Genomic DNA, 22,759 nt, shown 5'->3' with positions numbered 1-22,759 from the left:
ACTTAAAGGGGATGGTGGGAGCTCCACTCTTTATTTTCTCTGAGACTTTGGGGATGTTGTCCCTTTAATGAGTGGATTTTTTTTCAGGTATGGGTTTTTTTTCATGTGGTTGTGGAGGGGCAGGGAGTGAGATAGATCTAGGGGGCATGGGGTGCCTATGAGTGAATGGGGTACAAATGCAGGGGGAGAGAAAGGGGAGGAAGGTAGTTAATTCTCTTCCTTTTGCTGACTTTCCCCAGAAGCAGAAGGAAAAACATCTTTCCCTCTTTAAGGAGTTAATAGAATGGTGCAAGTCGGCTAAACTAAAACTTGGAGGAAAGATTGGAGTTTCTTATTTGATTGGTTTTTAAGATTCTGTTTTTCCCTGATCTGAAGTGGTTTTACCTTCCTCTGTAGTTGGATTTAGAAGGGAATGAATCATCAGATACAGAATCTTCTGGCCCCTGGCAGTTTTTAATAACCTGAATAGCCCAGCTGTGGCTAATTTAAAGGCAAGGTGCAGCAGTTTGCCATTAGTAGACCCTGAGGTAGCATAGGGTTTTATTTATATTTAAAGCCCTGAAGTAGAAGATAGAACAGGGTCAGTATAGGCATGAGTTTCAAGTGGGAGGAAAAATCACAGAGGTGGAAAATCTGGAGTTGGCTATAAAGTACTTGATTATTCTTGAGTGACTTAAGGAAACCTCATCCCATGTTTCTTTTGGGTTATTCTGATTTCTTTTGGTGTGTTAGTAAAATCTTTTTAAAGGATTGTCCTCTCATGTTCAGGAGCATCATTTTACAAATTTGCTCTAGCTTTGAATGTTTTGTGTTAAACTTGAACCTTTTTGTTTTCTGTACTGACAGTCTGGATCTGTGTATGCAGATCTTCTGTCTTGCTAACTGTAGTAGGTCCTAGCCGGGGCTCGACCCTTCCGGGCAGGAGGGGAGCCACACCGACTCACTACTCTGGGAATAAGCAGTCAGTTAGTCCTGAAACTCCGGCTCTTTGGTGCAGAGTCGGAGCAACCACAGTTAAAGCTCAGGAGCCCAGGCCCTGGATCAGGGCGGGGCAAACACAGTTAGCTCAGACCCTTGCTTGCTGGGCTGAGCGGGCAAATAGTTCAGAGCCCAGGCCCTGGATCAGGGCGGGGCAAACACAGTTAGGCTCAGGTCCTTATGGCAGGGGCTGAGCGGGTAAATAGTTCAAAGCCCAGGCCCTGGATCAGGGCGGGGCAAACACAGTTAAGCTCAGGCCCTTGTTTGCAGGGGCTGAGCGAGCAAATAGTTCAGAGGCCAGGCCCTGGATCAGGGCGGGGCAAACACAGTTAAGCTCAGGCCCTTGTTGCAGGGAGCTGAGCGAGCAAATAGTTCAGAGCCCAGGCCCTGGATCAGGGCGGGGCAAACACAGTTAGCTCAGGCCCTTGTTGCAGGGAGCTGAGCGAGCAAATAGTTCAGAGCCCAGGCCCTGGATCAGGGCGGGGCAAACACAGTTAGCTCAGGCCCTTGTTGCAGGGAGCTGAGCGAGCAAATAGTTCAGAGCCCAGGCCCTGGATCAGGGCGGGGCAAACACAGTTAGCTCAGGCCCTTGTTGCAGGGAGCTGAGCGAGCAAATAGTTCAGAGCCCAGGCCCTGGATCAGGGCGGGGCAAACACAGTTAAGCTCAGGCCCTTGTTGCAGGGGCTGAGCGAGCAAATAGTTCAGAGGCCAGGCCCTGGATCAGGGCGGGCCAACACAGGTAAGCTCAGGCCCTTGTTTGCAGGGGCTGAGCGAGCAAACAGTTCAAAGCCCAGGCAAGGCACGCCTAGGCTTGCTGTAGCCGAGTGTCGGGTGAGGGGGATGCCTGCCACCCGTGAGTGGGGGTGGCAGGGGGGAACGCAGGCCCACCCACTCCACTGCGTTCCAGCCCGGGGCCCTAACAGCGGTTGCTGCCGCTGCTGGTCAGTGGGGTATCCAGACCGCAACACACTGACATAGGCTCACACTCAGTTGCAGCCGGACCGGGGTCGGCTACCCCCGGGCTACTTCCGTGATCCCCCTCACAGCCTACCTCGGTCGTTGCGCCGGGATCGGGCCAGTCCACCTGCATGGGCTCCTCTCTGCCCGGGCTCGGCGGCAAGTCTGGTAGCTCTGCCGGGAAGTCCGGCCAATGGTCCTCAGGCGGCTCCTCTGGATAGCAGCAGGGGCTGAGGGGTTCGGGTCCAGTCTCACCCTCAGGGTTAGCGGGGTTCGGTTCCCAGGGGTTCTCCCAGTGGCGGGCGTGAACGGGCTCCGGCGGCTCCTCCTCGTAGCGGGCCCGGGGTAGCTCAGGCCAGCTAGGGTCTTCGACGGTCTCCCGACCGGGAGCTCCCGGCCGCACGTCTGCTCCCTGTGGTGGCTGGCCGCCAACTGAGCTCTGGCGGCCGGCCTTTATACTTCCTGTCCCGCCCCTTGACTTCCGGGGGGCGGGGACAGGCGGTGGTGGTCCCACCCACTCTGGTGCCGGCACGTGGGCTCCCTCTTCTGGGCAGGAGGGGAGCCACACCGACTCACTACACTAACCCACCTGAAAAGCTTTAACAGTTGCATGTATATGCGATGCTTTTGAAAGTGCAAGTTCAAAAAGTGGCACACTTCTTGGTTTGATTTAAAATACAGAACTTTACTCCAATTCAAACACTTTAATCTGAGCATATTGATTTGGGGGAGGATGTGTCGGCTCACTTGCAGAGTTAGTAATGGGCTTGGGATAATGATCTAGGGACCTTTTCTCCTGTAGGTGACTGGATGTGAATTTCATCCCAGGTCTATCGTGACTGAAAGTTATCAGCGATGGCTGTGGGAAGTGAGTTGGTGGTCTCCAGCCTCTTCCTACTGGACAGGCATCCACAGTGCAAAATGAGCACTTCTGACAATCTTATTAGAGGCCAAAACCAGTAAATGGGCCACGGAGATTGAATTTCCCTCCCAACTTCCATATGTGTTTCCATCAGGTCAGGCTTGAATCACGTTGGGGTAGTGTGAAGGAAGCTTTCCGTGCTGCTACTCAGCCTGTATCTGTTCTGTGCTTATGGAGAAGTTTAGTCTCCGGGCCGTCAAGCCAGCCCCTTCTCTTCACATTAAATTTACCAAAACAATCGGGACCGTTCTCATTAGGACAAGAAGAAAAGGGCTTAATCTGGAGCAAGGGTGATTTGGATTTCTAACCATAAGGATAGCTAAGCACTGGAATAGATTGCCAAGGGAGGTTGTGACTCCCTGTCCTTGGAGATTTTTAAGAACAGGTTAGACTCCTGTCAGGGATGGTCTAGGTTTACTTAATCCTGCCTCAGCACAAGGGACTGGTCTAGATAACCTCTTGAGGCAACATTTCTATGATTCTGTTATACCAGTTCCATGTTAATTCTTTCGTGGCTCAAAGTGGTAGGCCCAGAGAGAATAGCCATGTCTTGCAGGGATTTCTTGATTATGTTCATCCCCTTTTAGCTGTGGTTTCTTGCTTGATGGGGTAACTTGTACATTATGGGTGCAGTCCCTTCTCTCTCTACATCTTGCCAGAAGCACACATTACCATATGTGTCTCCGTACAGACACAGAAATGCTTGTGGTTCTTACGAGGTTCACGTTGTGTTTAAAAGGCTGCTTAAGTGCAGAGGGAATGTAATATGCCAACTCACATACCCAGCGGTATCCTAGGGGTGGGACTCAGACCTCCAACAAGTATTTAAATTTAAAGACAAACTCTGTGGCACAGAGCACCATGGGGAAACGCCCAACGAGAGACAGCAGCCTGTTAGTCTGCCTCCTCCCTGATGCTATTGGGTTACGGCTTTAGAGTGATTTCTGCAAACTCTCTAGCTCTGATGGTGCTACCCTCTGCCTGGGCCTTCCTTCATCACACACCCTTCTCTTCCTTATCCAAATACTGCCTCTGTAACCTCTCTGACAATGACTCGCCTTCCCTCACCAGCCCTCAGAATTTCCATTTATTGGATGTCCTGTTTTTTAAGGGCACTAAAATACACTTGAAAACAAGCAACCTCCTGACTTAGAGAAGTGTAAGCCTTCCTCTCCCCGTGCAGTACATCGTAACTTGCTTTGCATTAGGTCCTTTAGGCAGGGGTGTATGTCGCTTTTAAAAATCTTGGCTTAGTGATTTTGAGTGCCCAACTTGAAATACTTCAAAGGAGATTTTCAGATAATGCTGAGCACCTGCCCTCTGTAAATCAGATCCTTTCAGATGCATCAAGCTGTGCACCCAAAATCGCTCGCTCCCCCAGAAAATCTTGGCCAGGCCTTTATCCTCTCTGTAAGGCGACGTGCTGGCTTCATTTGTGGGGTCATATCAAAATGGCAAGTGAGATCAGCAGTGCAAACAATGGTCCTCTCCCTTTCTTTCTCCTTCCTCACCATTGTGTAGTTTTTCCCTCTTGGGTTTTTCTCCACTCTTGGCCCAACAAAAAAGTGTTGAAGTGTCTCATGTCTCCCTGACTCTAGTCAGCTCCTTCAAGCTTATACTTCCATTCACATTAAAATCCACTGACCTAGTTTAAGAAAATGAATGCAGTCTTTGCTTCTCCGAAGGTAAGTGTCCTCTCTAAAGAGATTGTCATAGATCCTTAGGAGCTGACTTAATAGTGAGATTTCAGGGTAAAGCTGAAAACCCTCTGATGGCACAGTTGACATGCCTTGAGAAGTGAATGTACTGGTAATGCTTAGATCCTGTGGTAATGAGTGCTACAGAGAACCCTGGCAGGCATCACAAATTCTCCTAGTGCAATTAACAATTTTTTCTCTTGAAACCTGTAAGAGGAATTGATTCTAAAGTGTGGAAGTGGTTTAATTTGAGCGCTGGTCTGATCTTTTGGCTTGTCATAACCTTTATTGTGTTTTGGGATATTGTGCTCTCTCATACTACAATAGCTGAGATTTTAGTTAGGTTACCAGCTTCCTTCAAGAACAGTTGTCGGTCCCCAGCTCGAAGAATAGACTTTTGATGTTGATGGTCTTGCCTGTCTCAGCTTTCATTTTTTGAGTAACAGGGAGAAGGTTTTGGCATGGTATTCTTCTACCCTTGGGCACTTTCATTTTCCCTCCCCTTTTTTAAGTCTTGCTTTAGTCTTCAGTATGGCATAGATTCTTAGTCTCACTGGCTGATGACTTCCTAGCCATGGGTAAAGGTCAAAAAGACAGGAGGTGGGGGTCCATACTGATTTTTCTAGGTCTGCTCTCATCTTTTGAGACTGTTGGCTGTGAGTTTGTGGTGACTCTCCTGTGGACCCTGGTTGAGGTGAATGAGATCATTCTAGGGTGCTTCCATTCTTTCATCTTAGAGATCCAAGAAAGTGAGGTTGCTCACTTGCTCCAAGGCTTTCTGAGGGGTCCACGGAGTTCTGTTACATCACTCCTCCATCTCGATGTGTATGCAAGGACTGCTAATGATATAAACCCCTCCATACTGTTAAATGGCCCAAGAAGGCCATGTCTTGGTTTTCATAAAGAGGGTATTTAAGGTTGCTGCAGTAATTGTTGACGTTTCATGTTTGATAGGCCTCTGTTGACAACAGATTGGTTGATGCATTGCTGCTTATGCTCCGAAGGTATTGGTATCAACAAGAAGGGTGCACTGATTTGTCCCCTGTGATTTAAAAATGACTTGTTTTGCTCACCAGCTGTTGAAATCTATGCGTTCCACAGTTTACAGCTTACATGTCCAAACTGTGGAAATTTATACTGTCAGCAGGCTGCCATCAGCACAACTGGATGTTGAAATAGATGCAGTTGATGATTTGGAGTCATAGCAGCTAGGCTGTAGAAACCGCCATGAACAATGTTTTACCTCTCTGATGCATTTCAGTTGTCAGGGCAGTCTGCCTGGATGGCAAGTGATACCAAAGCTCTTAGGCTGTTGGCTCAGGTAATGCATTTCTTGAAGTTTACCATGGTTAGCACTAGCTAGCAACTTCCTTTTTTATGCTGACCTGATATGATAGGACATGATCAGTATAGGCTGATTACTTCACTTAAAGCAGTTTAGCTGTGTCATTGTTCATCAACTCAGTTATCACGTGAGCTTTGGTAGGCCGTCTGTCAAGGGGGGTGAAGTACTGAATGCTTTGTTAGCAGTGACAGTCGAGGCAGGTTCCTTGACTACTTCGCTCAGTTGGAAAAGCTGGAAAACTCTCCCAAATGCATGAGAATTCAAACCACAGCCTCTGCAGAAATCCTGCAAGTCAGGCTGTGGACAACCCAGTCCTAAGCTTACGGGGCTTTATGTACCCTCTGCAGTCCTGTTCACAGCGGCGTCATCAGAATGGTGATTCTAAACTTTACTGTTGTGCCAGCATGCAAGAATGAGCTCACTAGAGGATCCTGCTTTCAGAGAGCTCTTATTACAAGCAACTAATTTTTTATGTCTCCAAGACTGTCATCAAATATGGTACAACAACTTTGTGCCGTGCCCTCAAATTCCAGTGGGAAGCAGTGGAGTCCTTCATGCCACATTTTGAGATGAAGGTTGGATTCCGGAATGTGTGGTGCTCAGTAGCTCTCATCACAGTTGTATCTAAGTGCTTCCCATGTAAATTAAATCTCCAGGCTGAGACCCTAGCAGACTTCATGGAGATTTCTGTTGTTCTCCCCTCTCTGAGCAAGGAGACTCTTTGGAGAATACATTCCATCATCATACTGGAAATGCTGTGTCAGAGGAGTACCTGGAAAGTGGTCAGCCTCTATATTAATCTGATCTCAGGAAGCTCATTCCACAACGTCACCTCATAGAGAGCTTTATCTCCAGCTCTCATGCCCTTATTCCTGGACATTGTAATCGGAGTCTTTCCAGAGGTGTCTTGGCAGGGTTGTAGATCAAGATGTAGTTGCTGATGTACCTGGGTCCTTTCGCATTAGAGACTTTGAAGATTGGGGCCAATATATGCCACCATCACTAAGAGTACGTCTAGACTACCCGCCGGATCAGCGGGTAGCGATCGATCTATCGGAGATCGATAGACCGCGTCTCATCTAGACGCGATCTGTCGATCCCTGAACGCGCTCCCGTCGACTCCGGAACTCCACCAGGGCAAGAGGCGGAAGTGGAGTCGACGGGGGAGCCGCGGCCATCGATCCCGCGCCGTGAGGACGGGAGGTAAGTCGATATAAGATACCTCTACTTCAAAAAGAAGAACAGGAGTACTTGTGGCACCTTAGAGACTAACAAATTTATTAGAGCATAAGCTTTCGTGGACTACAGCCCACTTCTTCGGATGCATCCGAAGAAGTGGGCTGTAGTCCACGAAAGCTTATGCTCTAATAAATTTGTTAGTCTCTAAGGTGCCACAAGTACTCCTGTTCTTCTTTTTGCGGATACAGACTAACACGGCTGTTACTCTGAAACTCTACTTCAACTACACTGTTTCCGTAGCTGAAGTTGCGTATCTTACATTGACACCCCCCTCCCCCAAGTGTAGACCAGCCCTTAACATAACAAACTGTGCAAGGTATTGCAAGTAAAAGAATTACTCAGTCAACTTATTGTTAGCTTTGAATTCAGTTTAAGTCGTCCCAACCTTTTCTTCTTGTATTGCTCATTATAAAAAGCATTTTGGTGGTAAGAAAAATTCTGGGGTTGAATTTATTGTATCTTAAGGCTCTGTCCTGCAAGGTGTGGTGAGTGCTTCCTTCAAAGAGTGGCTGCTTAGCTTAAATCATTGAGAGTGGAGAGTGTTAAACAATTTGCAGAATTAGGGTCCCTGTGATGATTTTCCTGTTTATCTGGAATAGTTCTTTCTGGGGGAAAACAGAAATAGTTCTGTCTGGAGAGATAGTGTAGCCTAGTAGGTAGAGCACTGGATTGGACTCAGGGGAGTGTGTTCTATTCCCAGCTCTGTTGGGTGACATTAGATAAGTCAGTTCACCGCTCTGTGCCTCAGTTTTTCCATCTGTAAAATGGGGGATAATGACACTAAACTATGAAAAGCACTATGTAAGAGCTAAGTGGTGCTGTTATTGTAGACTCGTAGACTTTAAGGCCAGAAGGAACCTTCATGATCATCTAGTGATTCTAGTCTGATCTGCACGTTGCAGGCCACAGATCCTCACCCACTCACTCCTGCAATAGACCCATAATCTCTGGTTGAGTTACTGAAGTCCTCACATCATGATTTTAAAGACTTAGAGTTGCAGAGAATCCACCATTTACACTAGTTTAAACCTGCAAGTGACCCATGCCCCACGCTACAGAGGAAGGAGAAAACCCCCCAGGTTCTCTGCCAATCTGACCTGGGGGGAAATTCCTTCCCGACCCCAAATATGGCGACCAGTTGGACCCTGAGCATGTGGGCAAGACCTACCAGCCAGACACCCAGGAAAGAATTCTCTGTAGTGATTCAGAGCCCTCCCCATCTAGTGTCCCATCATCAGCCGTTGGAGATGTTTGCTACCAACAGTCACAGATTGGCTACATGCCGTTGTAGGCAACCTCATCATACCTTCCCCACCATAAACTTATCAAGCTCAGTCTTGAAGCCAGTTAGGTCTTTTGCCCCCACTGTTCCCTTTGGAATGCTGTTCCAGAACTTCAATCCTCTATGATTAGAAACCTTCCTCTAATTATGATCCCCCCACTCCATGGTGGAATGCAAGATTTCTCAGTTTGCAGTATTTCAGGGATTGAGATTATTGCTGATTTCAAGAAATATAGTAAAATGCCTTTATCATCAGAAGAGTGACTGTAAAAAAGAGCTTAATGTTGCTATTATTCAGTTAACAAGTCAAAATAATATTTAAATGCTGTCTCCAGTTGATGTTTGATCGTCTAGCTTTGTCATTTGTGCCTATATAGTTCGGTGAATAATTACAATAGAATTTCTTGGTAACTTGGATGCATTAATCAAGCGTTTGATAAATGATAGCAGATACAGGTAGCTTCACTGAGGTGCATTTGCTCTTCCATGTTCAACGTACTAAGCAGATCCAGCTCACTCTGCAGTAAACAGAACATATAACGGTTTCTAACTTAGCTAGCACTGGAAATTTACATAGACCTTTACAACAGGATGTGGGTATGATATGCTAAATAGAACGCCAAGACTGCAATTCCTGCCCTGAGGAGCTTACAAGTTAAAGGCACACCCGGTACAATTCAGGTAACAGAGTAGAGGGAAGATCTGATTCTGAAGATACGCAGGAAATAGAGATGCAACAACAAACTACTAGTGGTAGATGGGCTAGAGTTCCTTTTATAACCTTTATCACACTCTTGTGGGTCAGTTACAAAACGGGGGCCTGATTCTGCAGATTTTCTCCTGGAAAACTGTTGAAGTCAGTGGCAGTTTGTGTGTATATGGTCTATAGGCTCTAAGAATTCTAAGGCCTGGACTACACTAACCCCCCAATTCGAACTAAGGTACGCAACTTCAGCTACGTGAATAACGTAGCTGAAGTCGACGTACCTTAGTTTGAACTTACCGCGGTCCAGACGCGGCAGGCAGGCTCCCCTGTCGACTCCGCGTACTCCTCGCGCCGAGCAGGATTACCGGCATCGACGGGGAGCACTTCTGGGTTCGATTTATCGCGTCCAGACAAGACGCGATAAATCGAACCCAGAAGTTCGATTGCCTGCCGCCGAACCAGCGCGTAAGTATAGATAAGCCCTAAATCTAAAGGCATGAGCCTGAGACCCAAGGAACTGGTGAATGCTAGTACTCATGAAATAGTGTTTTAGCAAGAGTGAATTGCTGTTGGGGGTGGTCCACAAACAATGTATGAAGTACATTGCTGTGCCTTAGCTAGAGATTTTCTGTAAACTCTTTTTGCCTTTGATATTTTTTTTGCTTCTGTGCTGTAAAGTGGGTCAGACGAGACCCTTCATTACAGCACCTTTTGTGTTTGGCTTTTTAATCATCTGTAAAAAGCTGTGATTTGAGGGTCGGTTGTTTTGTTTATTTTTAAATAGGGCAAGAGGTGCCACATTTTTGCGTTTGGAAATGAAACCAATCTCATAGCTAGTCTGTGACCTGAATCCACAACCAAAATAATGATCTGACAGCTTAGAGGTGCTGCAGCTTTATAGAATTCTGACGCTTTTTAAATATGTTTTCACTTGACCTGCTGCAGATTTTGACTGGAATTTGTGAAGAAGCCTAAGGGAATTAGCTACCTAAGTTGGGTGCCCTTTTCCCTTAAATTCCTTGAAAACCCCTGCACTTATTAATAGCTCCAAAAGGCTGTAGCTTGCTCTGATATAGAAACCCCCTGTTATCAAGTTTTACACTCTCCTATAAATTCCTTCTTTGCTTTCTTATCTTTATCCTAGACGGAGAGAGTGCCACTTGAACTCAGTCCGAGACTGGAAGAGATGGTGGAGTTCAGTGAAATGGAAGCAGAGCCCAGTGAGACAGAAGATTTTGAGGCCAGAGGAAGTCGCTTCTCCAAGTCAGCTGATGAAAGGCAGCGTATGTTAGTTCAGCGGAAGGAAGACCTGCTGCAGCAAGCTCGCAAGTACGTTCAATCCCTGACGCACAGTACTGCTCACTTAATGAGAGTGGTACCTTGTCAAGTGGAGTTTGTCTGGACTGTAACCACTGACCGCCCCCCCCCCCCATCTTTATGTGTTTATGCACAATACAGTGAGAGCAACAGCTGTATCTGCTGCAGCGGGATCAGGACTCTGTCTAATACAGCATCATTATCAAAAACTCAGTTGTGAAGTGATGACTTAGGCCTATTTCTCAACAAGATGTGAATATAAACTCCTAACCTAGGGCCTTATCCAGAGCCCCTTGAAATCAGTGGAACGACTTCCAGTGACTTCAGTGGGCTTTGGATCAGGCCCTTCATAAAGAAGAGACCCCAGTATTGTTTACAAGTCTGCTGAGTCCAGTAAACTATCATCTTGCGTCCTAGCAGAGGCTGTGGCTGCATACGTACATTACTATGCCTGACACCCCATGTCACACACGGTTGTTTTCAAGTATCGAGCAAGTTTCTGTTTCTGCTAAACACCGAGCGACATAGGTCAATTATGGTACCGCTTACAAAAAACTCTACACGTCGTTCAACCCCACTCCCCTCCCTTGCCCCACAAAATATAGTGACAGGTTGTAAACTGATTCTTTTGGCTGCTAATAAATGTTTGCCTATTGAACTTTTTTTTTAAATACATTCTGTTCATATTAGTGAAGATTGATAAATTCTGATAAATGCCAGGTGAGCATCAGTTGTTGATGCCCAGTGAGACCGAGTACCATACAACAAGATTATTATTATTATTATTTATTATTATTATTATTATTATTTTTTAGTGTTCGGTTCATTTCTATTGATCTAGTTTCTGTGCCAACCTTTTACAAGCACTAAACATGAAACGGGCCTGCAAGAAGTGTATGCATGTTATTTGCAGGTGCAGCCCTTTTTGTCAGCGAACAGACCCCGTTGTGTTTTTTAAATACCCCTTTTTGTGTTCAAATGGAACATAGCCTGAAGACTTGTAGGTGCATTTGAAGAGTCTCTTGAGAAATTTGTTCTCAAATATACCTGTCCCCAGACACATCTTCCTTCGAATCCTAACTTTTGCTCAGAGAGGCAAATTATTTTTTCTTTCCTATTTAAAACTACTAGTTCATTTCTTGTATCTTTAAATCTGTGGGATTCAAAGCTGTTGCTTTTAACACTAATTTTAAAATGCAGCAGGATGTCATCTCTGGAAGCTGCTTTCTTGTATATTTTTGATAATCTAACACTTTACATCTTTAAAGCACCTTCCATCCAAAGCTCTCCTAGAACTCTCACATGTTAGCGAACTGATCCTTGTGAGATAGGTACTACCACCATTTTACTGAAGGGGACATGGAGAGACAGAGAGGTTAAGTCACTTGCCCCAAGCCACACAGTGAATTGGTGTGAGACATTGGAATAGAACCTGGATCTTCAGACTCCCAGTTTCGTGCTTTAACCATAAAGTGCATGGTAGATGCTATAGTCCTCTTCCTGGTAAGCATAGCAAGAGTCTGAGTTTACGCTGCTTGTGGATCTGCAGATGAGGTATTTTTCCACTTTCCCTAACCCTAAACCCGCCCTTGCTTTTCTGAATGGTAAACCCTGAACGGCCACTTTTCAGAGCCAAAAGAAACCAGTCTGTTCTTTTCACCATCTTTTCCCTTTATCCTCGTAGGCGTTATTTAAACAAAACCTCCGACGAGGACTCCATCTCCGAGAGCCCCTTTCCGTCTGAGGGTGCTGCCTCTGACCCCGTCACCGTGCGCCGCAGAATGTTAGCCGCTGCTGCCGAACGGAGACTGCAAATGCAACAGACCTCGTAGTGCCCTCTGCTGCTGCCACCACCACCGCCTCACGAGCAATGTTTAAATAAATAAATAATAAACCCTGCACTCTTCAGACCAGCAGGAAGTCTCTCTTCCGAGCTCAGCGAGCTGTGCTGACGAGTGAGCTGGCTGCGTCTCTGCTGTATAAAGCATGTGGTCTAATAGTGTTTGGACAGCTGACCGATTAACCTTTCGTTTGGTAATATTTTCTATGTGACACTTCTCCCCTTCACAAACAAATGCAGTTTTTAAAGCTTGGGCGTGATTTCTGCTGCTAGCATAAGGTGCAGGCCCGCGGCAGAGGCAAGGGAAAGGCTGCAGCCTAGATTAACAGCTATATGCATAGGTCACTGAAGGTGCTTGCTTGAGATCATCCAAGGGGAGTATTAGAAGAAAGAATTGAAGTGTTGAGATTCACAGGGAACCCCATCTTAAGTCAGCAGGCAGCCACGGCCAAGTTACTGTACATATCAAGAATGAGTTAAAAATGTTACATAGGCCTGCTCGGACCTCGATAAATGCTGGAATGTGGGAAAGCGAATTCTTAGAGTGGCTGGTCAGAGTTGTCTAGCTACGAAACTTAAAAGTAAAGCATGGGTTGTACAGTGAGGTGTTAGTTCATGTTGGTCTCAGTAAAACAATTTCTTTGACCCCTTCTGAGCTCCTTCTCACTTCCCATTTCTAGCTCTGCTCACTCCCTGGAGTTTTTATTTTTCTATGCATTTCATTGCCAGCGGCAGATGGGTGGCTGAGAAGAATAAAGCTAAAAAGGGGTCACAAGGCAAATAGATTAGACATTTGAAATCAGTGTTACAATATGTTGGTGGAATGTAGTTGAAACCTACAAGTTTGGTCTCTCAAGTGACATGCAAAGAAGGGTCCATACACGGATGGATCGGACTTTATTGAAGAGATGAGTGATAGCTACAGTATCTTGCTTTTTATTTTTTTAACCCTGCATTGTGTAGTAATATACCCATTAGTTTAATCGAATGTACAGACACAAGAAGAATCAAGGCTGCTGGACTTCAGGTTAGCTGTGAACAAATCCCCCAACTTTTCTCAAAAAATTTAAAGACCTTTTGACTTTAGACACATTTGAAACCTACAATCCTAGGTTATATAGCTCAGTTTTACATGGCAGTGGCTTAATTTTAAATGTTTTGATGAGTGTCTTCTAGTATCACTGTCCTTTGGAAGGAGCCCAGTATTATCTAGAATTATTGGTAATTTTTTTTTTTTTTTTACTGCCGGTTTTTAGGACATTTAAGGGAATTTAATGAAAGGATGAATTGCAGAAATGTTTTGGTGAAGATAATTTATTTTGATAAATCTCTTTGGAATGCCTTACCTCGCAATGCTGTTAGTAAACTTTAAAATATTTGTGTGTAAGAGAGATTCGGTTTTGCTCAGAGCACAGCTGATTGTTTTATTGTGTAAAAAAAAAATTAAAAAAAAACCCCCACCCTTCTTGATCAGTGTTGGAAATTGTCCTGAAGTTTCTTTAATGCAACTTTCCTTATTCCCAGTGCATCACTGTTATACAGGTAGCCCGGTTTAGGTCTTGTGTAGCAGTTAAAGTAAGGTCACCTCCATTGCTAAAAGGAGAGGGAACATATTTGCTCAACTCCAGGCTTTTGGAGAATTTCTCATGATTTCAGCTGTGCAGAAGCTATTGGTGCTAGAACCCATGAGTGTTACAAATGTGAAAGTGATGGAGGAGGATTAGTGTGTTGTCCAGGGAGGCTGCATAGAATGCAGCTTTTGAACCTCATGTTAGTCTGAGCTCAATTAAAGGATATTTTGTGTTTTAAGATTTGATGTCTTCTCTCAAATGGCAGAGATTCCCAGGTTCAAATGGTGACACAAGTCAGGTGCAAGGAAAATCTCAGGTTCTTCAGTCTTCTGTTGCAAGCTGATATGAGAGGAAGAGCTCGTTCTATCTGCCTTTGGGGAGCTGGAGTTCCTTGTAACCAGGCAGAAGGGTTTCCCATATATGCTGTGGGTCTGCAGAGACATCGTCATCTGATTTATTGCCGGTCTCCATACCTCTACCTCACAGGAAAAGGACAGCCAATCAGAACTCCTGCATGCGCTGAGGGCCATGCTCCTTACCCTGCTATATACTAAGGCCTGGGAGCACTACTGCAGAGTCCATCCCTTATTTCTTAGTCAGCTGGGAAGCCGCTGCTCTCTGACAGCTCTGCATTTCCCTGCATCAGCCTGTCAATTGCTTAGTACAGTTTGCCTGCTAGGGACAATTGTTATAATATATAATGTACAAAATTCCTCTTGTAATTTACCTCTGTGGAACTCATCCTATACATGATCCTCGTACATTCACACTGGCATGAAAAGGTAAACGGGTGGTGCCAATAAATTGTACTTGAACAAGCCCATCTCTCAGCCTGCTGAGGCCCCAGTGTGGGACACTGAGTGACCTGAGATGAGGGGGGACGCAAATTAGTCAAACGGGGAAGCTAAAATGGTGTGGGGCTCCTTCCTCTAATGTAAATAACTTCTAATCACAATGTCATAATTCTTTGTGAGGTAAATAATTTTCAACAACTGAGGGGATACCCCAATGAGTAGCCGCCCCTCAAAACGAGGGACATTTGAGATATGAACAAAACCCGGGGGCTGTTTCTCCCTCTTGGTGCTTTCATCTCGACCCCTTTCTGTTCACCAGGGATGGTGCTTCCTTTATCCCACTGTCCAAAAGTGCCGCTCTCCCAGCCATCCCCTGGGTGGCAGCCTCACATTGGAGCACTCCTTCCAAGTGACCTACTTCAGCAATAATTGGCTTGTTCATGGCTGGAGGAGGAAGACGAGTGTTGCCTCTTTTACTGTGGTTCTCTTTCCCTTGAATGGAGTCCATCCAAGGAGAAGACCTTGTGCTGGCCAACTTTGCCATGGCCAGGAAGAACTACTATGTGTGTTTTCCTGAAATCTACTGTAAACACCAAGGATCGTGGAGAGATAACGGAACCTTCTGAACAAGACTCGCTGCTGTGGGAAAGAACTTCCTTTGCTGACGACTGTTCTCTTTCTCAGCTATGCCCATGTTAGGGCCAGTGTAAAGTTAAGGTCCTGGCTGTTTATATATCCTGCTCTACAGCTACTTCATCAAACTCCTTGGCAGCAGGGTGGGCCCAGCTGGTTTGGAATCTGTTCTTGGCAAATGTTCCTGCTGGGTTGGGGGGCACCAGCCATGGGCAGGGAGTGCCAGCCTCATACCCCTGCTTCTACCAATTGCTGGTGAGAAGCTAGCAGGAGAGTATGTGGAGCTGCCAAAGGAGAGTCCCGAGTGGGCAGCAGTGTGCTCCCTTGCTGCAGGCCAGAAGGTTTTGTTGCCACTGCATGCAAGCCCTGCGCTGTGTAGTGGTTACTTGCCTTGGCATGACCCAGGGGGAACATTGTACAGTCCAAAGCAGTGGGACTAGCAATCCCAACAGTTCCCATACTGTTTTTCCTGCCTAATGCAGCAATTTAACACTGATCAATAATCCTTTGCTACAGTGTGTATGGCTGGCTGTAGCTGATACCTCCGTAAGATCTCATGGGGAGATCTCAGCGTGCTCTGCCTGGGAGGCTGTTAGCCCCGTTTCAGGCAGAGGAACAGCCTGTGGTTAGTTTCGATGGTGTTCTATAGCTGATGTGTCTTTCTTCCACTACTTGGCATTAGTATGCCTGGCTGCAGAGCTGGGTATAGTAGATTAATAAAAGTTGTGGGATATTTAGAATCAGATACGAGAGAGCCAAGTCATATGCCTTTGTCTAGCCCCTCCCTGGGGGGAGTTCAGGGCCGTTCCCTTACCCTACATTTACAAGTGGCTTGTCCAGCCTTGTTTTAGATGCGTCAACCAATGGGGCTCTTCCACCACATCCCTTGGCATTGCACAGCTTCACAGATCTCTCTGGCAAGAAGCTTTCCCATGATGCCATCAGTAATTGCCCTGTAGGCTGGTGAACAGATTCAGCACAAAACCCCCCAGCGTCCGGCAGTCACGCTCCCTGCCCAAGGGAAACTCTTGCAGTCGCAGGACTGGCTCACGCAACACCGAGAAACATTTTCCATCCTGTTTCTAGCTTAGTTCCTAAGCCAGATCTGCAGGGCTGGGTTCAGAGTGGAGCATGTGCTCCAGGAACAACAGGTGACCTGTGTGTGCCACAGTGGTTAACTCCTCATTTGCTAGGCACAGAGTAGTGCCTCTGTATTCTGCATGCCTCTCTCCTAACCCAGTAGGTTTCCAATAAACTCAGCTAGTATTAACTCTCCCTCTATACCTTTGAGGCCCCATCACCAAGACAGAGAACACCCATGCCAACATAGTCAAGGGAAGCTGACAGTGGACTTTACTCCCTTGGCTGCTACCCCGAGTCTCAATAATGGCCCAGTTTCCTTGCAGAGCCCAAAGTTCGGTAGTGCAGCCATGCGCTGCTCTAACGTCAGTCAAGTGCAGGAGCTCCTTCCCTGGAGGGGAGAACGAGAAGGAGATTCTACAAAGTGGCTCTTGCTAAATCTAGAGAGGCTCTTTATAAGGAAAAGAGAATCCAAGGGGAAAACGTCCGTCTCTGAACCCAAATCCCCCAAGATAGTTTCTCCGCCAGTTCAGATTCGGTAAGAATGCTGGGACTTCCCGCCAGACTTCTTCCTGGAGCAGCTTTTTAATGGCCAAGTCGCAAAGCCCGTGGAAATGCTGACATTTCATTAGCTATTGCCACAGTACAGATGTGCCTCTGCAATTGCTGTCATTTAATCACAGGGCTGTTCTTGGCCAATGAGCAGAGACCCATTCAGCTTCGTAGCTTGCTGAGAGGTAGTGATATGAAACAGACACGTGGAATAAAAGCCCCATTGAGCCCTGACAAGCCCCGTGTTGCCATGGCAGTAAAACTGAAGTGTAGGCTGTGTGTGAATCGGCTCCTCCCAGCAAAAGTCATCCCTCTCTCATGTCCAGTACCCCTCAACACCCCTATGCTACCTCCCAAGGCAGCCTTGCAGCTGAGAGACCATGGACTTTGGTGGATGGGAAACCTGCGTGATGTGCCCCTTAAGAAGATGCTAAGTGAACACAGAAGGAGCAAAGGGCTTGATGCTTCCTTGGTGAGGATGCTTCATGAGCTCTCTGCAGGGAGGAGCCCAGGATCACAGAGGGATAGTAAATACCTTGGGCCTGAGTCGGGCCTGAAAGGAGATGGGCTCTTCTAAGCTTACTGGAGCTGTGTGATGGACAGATTGATAGAGGCACTGGTGGATGTATCACTTTCCCAGGGCATCTGGATTGCACTGTCCCCAGGCTGCAGATTGTCCCAGATGTTGGAGAACTATGGAAGTTTGCTTGGTTGAAGAAACCCCATAGAAGATCATGGATTTGGTCCTAGTTGGTGCTAATTTTACGTCCAGCTTCATCTGTGTCAGATAATCGCAGTTGAGCCCTGTGCTTAAAGTGTAGTGAAGAAGTCAAGGAATTAATCTCTGAACTTGTTTTAGAACTAGAGAGAGCAGCCCAATTCTGCTCTTGGTTCCAGTGGTGTAAATCCAGACTGATTTCAACGGAGGGTGTTTGGCACATCACATTTTTTTTTTGTATTACATTTCTCCAGCTAATGAATGTTTGGGCAGCACTTTGAAGCTGGAGACCAATTCTGCCCTCTTATGGTGCAGATCCTTTCGCTGGAGATGCTCCCGTGCAAGTGACAGCAGGATAAGGACAGTCGAGTTCTATAAATGCAAAGTATAATGGCATAATATGTTTCTCTTTCTTCCCTGTCTCATTTCCTTCTCACAGAGGGATATGATCTGGCAGAGTTTTATTTTTTTTCAGGCATTTTCTTTTACACCACCTGTAACAGTGTAACTGGACTCTGAGTCGGGAGTCCTGTACGCTATTTCTGGCTCTGCCACTGGTCTGCTGGGTGACCTTGGGCAACTCACTTCGCCTATCTGTGCCTCTGTTTCCCCACACATCCTTTAGATTGTGAACTCTGCAGGGCGCAGGAATTGTCTTACTCTGTGTATATCTAATAATCCAGCACCTCTGCCCAGCTCTACTGCTGTGCTTTATCACTCTAGGTCCCTTTCCTCTCTCAAACACAGCTCCTTTCCATCTCCTTGTTGTCTGGCCAGACTCTGGACATCTTGATTCTTTCCTTGATTTTGGGCTCCTTCATTAGTCTCAATTACCCAACCACTGTGGGATACACAAGAGTCACGAAGCAACTGCATGTTTGAAGTGGGCATGTCCCATTACTTGCACTGAAAGAGGCCCTGCCTGCAATGATGTCACATGCCACCTCTGCATGTCCTTCGTAGGATGTGAGTGGCTAGAAAAATGTTGGTGCAGAGAGGGTTAAGTTTGTGTCTGCCCCCTCCCCCCCACCCCCTATCACTGTGTGTGATCAGAATAACCCCACAGAGCATTGCATTCCCACACCCAACCTGGCTGATTAACGTATCCAGTTACTGCACATGCTCAGAAATGCTCCAGAATATCAGTTTGTTGAGCTGAAATGTGCAACAGTGACATGAAGCTATCAGCTTTCCTTAAAGGACAATAGCCACTTATCATTTCAAAAGGGATTGCTATGATCTGCGTTCCTGCAGTGGCTAAGGATGCCAAATGAGATCGAAGCCCCATCCTGCTGTGGTTACTGAGAATAAGATCCAGTCCCTTCTGCAAAAAGTTTACAATCTAAACACATAAAGGAAGAATTATTATTTCCAGGTACAACCACAGCGAGAGTAAGTGACTTGCCCAAGGTCTTACGGGAAGTCTGTGGCAGAGTTAAGACTTGAACCCTCATTTTCCGAGTCTCTGGCAAGTGCCTTAACCACAAAACCATCCTTTAGTGTCTCAGTCAGCAATCCTCCTCCTTCATCATCATCGTCTTCTAAGGCTGAGCAGCAATGCCAAGAACTATGATCAGGCTTCATCCAGTAACGATTCAGGAGTTATGGTGCAAGCAATAAATAAATAATGACAATAGCGTTGTGATACCTAGTGATGGTTCTCCAATGAACCTGACAGTGAGTTTGGAAGGGAGAAGGGGGGGAAGATGTGCAAAGGTAGAGTCAGGCATGAAGTGGGAATTTTAACAGAAGGAAATAAGCCTAGGTCTTTGGAGCTCAAGTCCATTGTCAGGAAGTTTGCCTGTAGCAGGGAAAGATGCTTAGAGAGTTTAATCTTTGGCATCCGAACACTGGGTCTGAAGCATGAGACACTCTCATTCCTCTTCTGTCATTGGATATGTCTTCCTGTGGATTTGATTTGAGACTTGAATTTTGGTCTACAATATGGCCAGTGATACGGTACCTTAACTTTCCTAGTCTTTGGAAATACACATAGGCAGATTCTCTTTGATGCTTTTTGAGCTGCTCTGGCAGTGCAAAGGGGCTGGACCTGGACAGCTGAGAATTCCTCAATGTGTGGTTCCCCGCGCAGTCAGGCCCCAGTATAGAGTTATGGCTTGAGTATGGTGCACACTGGCAATCCAGCATAGACACCACTCTCCGCTACAATCAGACTTTGGTTGATTGGCCAATTGCAGGCCTGCCTTTCTTCTCCCGTTGGCGTAGTTAATCCACCTGCACAAGAGGCAGTAGCCCTCCCGTCAACATAGCGCTGTCTACGCCAGTGGTTAGGTTGGTATAATTGTGTTGCTCAAGGGTGTGGATTTTCACACTCGTGAGTGATACCAATGTAAGTTTATGATGTAGCCCCCTACTCCCAGTTTCCAGATACTTCTAGAGTCCCATCACTGCTGCTACTCACAAAAAGCCTTTCTACTTCTGCTTGCACCAGGTTTGAGAGCAATGTTTCTCAACCACTGGGGTGGAGGCGTCTCATGAAATCCAAAATGGTGGCGGAAGGTGCCAGGCATTGAAAATTTTATTACATTCTAAAGCAAATCTCGCTTCCTGCACCCCTTACCCTTCCAGGTCAAATATTCTCTGCCAGCCTCTTGAAACACAAACAAATGATATGGGCTTAGTGTTGCTATCAGGGATAGATTTTTTTTTTTTTTTACTCCTACTTTTCCAGTAAATGTAAGGGGGTTGTGAACATTTTTTACTTCGAAAAAGGGGTCACCTACCTGAAAAGTTTGAGAAATTCTGGTCTAGAGTAAGACCGCTGTCTGAGGCCATGTCTACACTACGGGGACTATAGCAGCCTGGAGATGGTGCTGTAGCTCTGCTGGCATAGTGTAGACAGACTACAGCACCAGAAAGAGTTTTCCCATTGCTGTAGGAATTCCGTCTCCCCAAGTGACAGTAGGTAGCTAGAAGCATTCTGCTGTCAACCTAGCTGTGTTTACACTGGGGTTAGGTTGGCATAGCGACACTCCTGAACAACATAGCGATGCTGACCTAAATTTTAAGAATAGATGAGCCCTGAGTGTTTTGAGATTCTCCAGTGTGTTTAGCCAGTTGTGTATCAGAGTACAGATACCCTGGGCTGCTTATTTCTGTTTGGAGCAAGTTTTGCCTTACCAGAATGGTCACGTCCGTGGTTTCAGCCCGTGTACAAATGTGCTGTGTATGCTTTTACTTCAGGAGATTCTTTCTGGATGTTCTTCAGACATAAAGACTTGTACAAGTTGAAGAGTATTCCTTGTTCCATGTGGCGGGGTTTTAGTCCCCGTTAGGATGGAAACATATTGTTAGATTTTGGATCTCACTTTGGAGAATGAGCTTTCAGGAACATCTTCACAAAGACCATTTTTTTCACTCTATTAGGACATAACCCTGAGAAGTTAATGGAATTTGGAGTTTAAATATGGTGATAACTGTTCATATGCACGGGTTTAACTGACGGCTACATTTGGGGTTGGGAAGAAAATTTCCCATTCAGGCTAAACCCCCAAAGTCCCTGCAAGTAATACCCCTCGACCTCAATATAACGCTGTCCTTGGGAGCCAAAAAATCTTACCGCGTTATCACTTCTGACCAAACCATTCTGAAGCATCCACACACGCAACTGTGGTTGGACCCTGGCCTTCTGGTTCTCTGGATGCACCTTCGTGCTTGCCCCCTACTGCTGCTGGGAATAAGGGCTTGAGGGTCATTTCATAGACTCCCAGGACTGGAAGGGACCTCGAGAGGTCATCTAGTCCAGTCCCCTGCAAAGTGAGGCTCTGGTGTTGTGGTATGGAGAAAGCAGGGCCAGAGGAACTGATGGAGCGACAAGACTTGTGACTCCACATTCACACTGTGGAGACAGGGTGCTAGATTGCACCGTTCAATAAATATGTCAATTCTCTGCAGGGCTGAGGGATTCTAGTGGCTACGTTCACTTCAATACTCAGAAAGGTTTTGTTTGCTTCTGAAACCATGTCAGAGAAGTATAGAATTTATGGCCAGAAGGGACCACCAGGTCATCTCATTCGACCTCCTGTATATCATCCTCCACCTCCCTGCACCAACCAACATGTGCCACATAGGAGTGCTGGGATGAGGCAACAGATCTTTATTACTTGTCTCCACTAGCTTGATGTGTGTCAGGCTTACACAGATTAATACTCCTCTCATATAACAGGAGTGAAGTATTGGCTAACTCTAGTGATTCCTGTTGCACACCGGTCCCCTGGCCCTGCTCTACAGACCTTATCCCAGGGATTGTCAAATGACTCTTCTGAAACACGCTGGAGATAACTTGTCTATACATGGATATAAGGCATCATACTCATGTCACAAGCTCAAGGAAACTGGCCAGCAGTTTGCTGAAACACCGTAATACTTGTTAATTATTGTTACTACCTGATCTTGTGGACAGAGCCTCAGAACGTTGGCTTCCTAGTAACAATCTGTATCTAATCTGGTAAAGAGAGAAAGGTAGAGTGTTTAAAAAGCAGAATAGTCCATACACTGTCCCAGTGGGCTCCTCTCCTAGGCATAGAAAATGAACCCAGGCCTTCCCAAATGGAAGCAGTTCTTTTGAAATGGGATGCCAAGGAAAGGGCTTATCCTGGAAAAAATTAATGTGCATTTGGTTAATCTGTTTCACTCCTGCTTATAGAGGTAACCCTTGCCTATTTCTCTGGGCTGATTGGGTTATTTTTACTTTGGATTCAGAAAATGAGAAGAGCTTTCAGCGTTGATTATTAAATTCTGGGTTCTGGTAAAAAAGACTATTCCTTTTCATCTTCTTTTTCCGATGCTGGTGCCGCTCCTGGAAGAGGTCAGACTCCAAGTGCACCTCTACCTCGATATAACGCGACCCGATATAACACGAATTCGGATATAACGCGGTAAAGCAGCACTCCGGGGGGCGGGGCTGTGCACTCCGGTGGATCAAAGCAAGTTCAATATAACGCGGTTTCACCTGTAACGCGGTAAGATTTTTTTTGGCTCTCGAGGACAGCGTTATATCGAGATAGAGGTGTATGTTAAAAGCTTGGGTTAAAGTGGTATTTAAACAAAACGAAGTCATTTTTCTGTCTTTTTCCCTCTGAGCTCCCCCAAGGCCAGCAGGTTGCAG

At 46.1% G+C, this 22,759-nt stretch overlaps 1 protein-coding gene across 2 annotated transcripts in view; it reads left to right on the top strand.

Annotated features, from left to right (window-relative positions):
- AMFR (autocrine motility factor receptor) overlaps nt 1–13,759 on the top strand; it is a 45,836-nt gene extending 32,077 nt beyond the window's left edge. For both annotated transcript variants that reach the window (XM_054048663.1, XM_054048662.1), the window contains exons 13-14: nt 10,271–10,455; nt 12,128–13,759. In XM_054048663.1, coding sequence (XP_053904638.1) covers nt 10,271–10,455; nt 12,128–12,275 — 333 coding nt within the window. In that variant the 3' untranslated portion in view covers nt 12,276–13,759. The remainder of the gene's footprint in view (nt 1–10,270; nt 10,456–12,127) is intronic.
- The last annotated feature ends 9,000 nt before the right edge of the window (nt 13,760–22,759 follow it).

The sequence above is a fragment of the Malaclemys terrapin genome, chromosome 14 (genome assembly GCF_027887155.1).
Source record: "Malaclemys terrapin pileata isolate rMalTer1 chromosome 14, rMalTer1.hap1, whole genome shotgun sequence".
NCBI lineage: Eukaryota > Metazoa > Chordata > Testudines > Emydidae > Malaclemys > Malaclemys terrapin.
The sequence above is the reverse complement of the archived record's forward strand: the minus strand, read 5'-3'. Positions and strand labels throughout refer to the sequence as shown.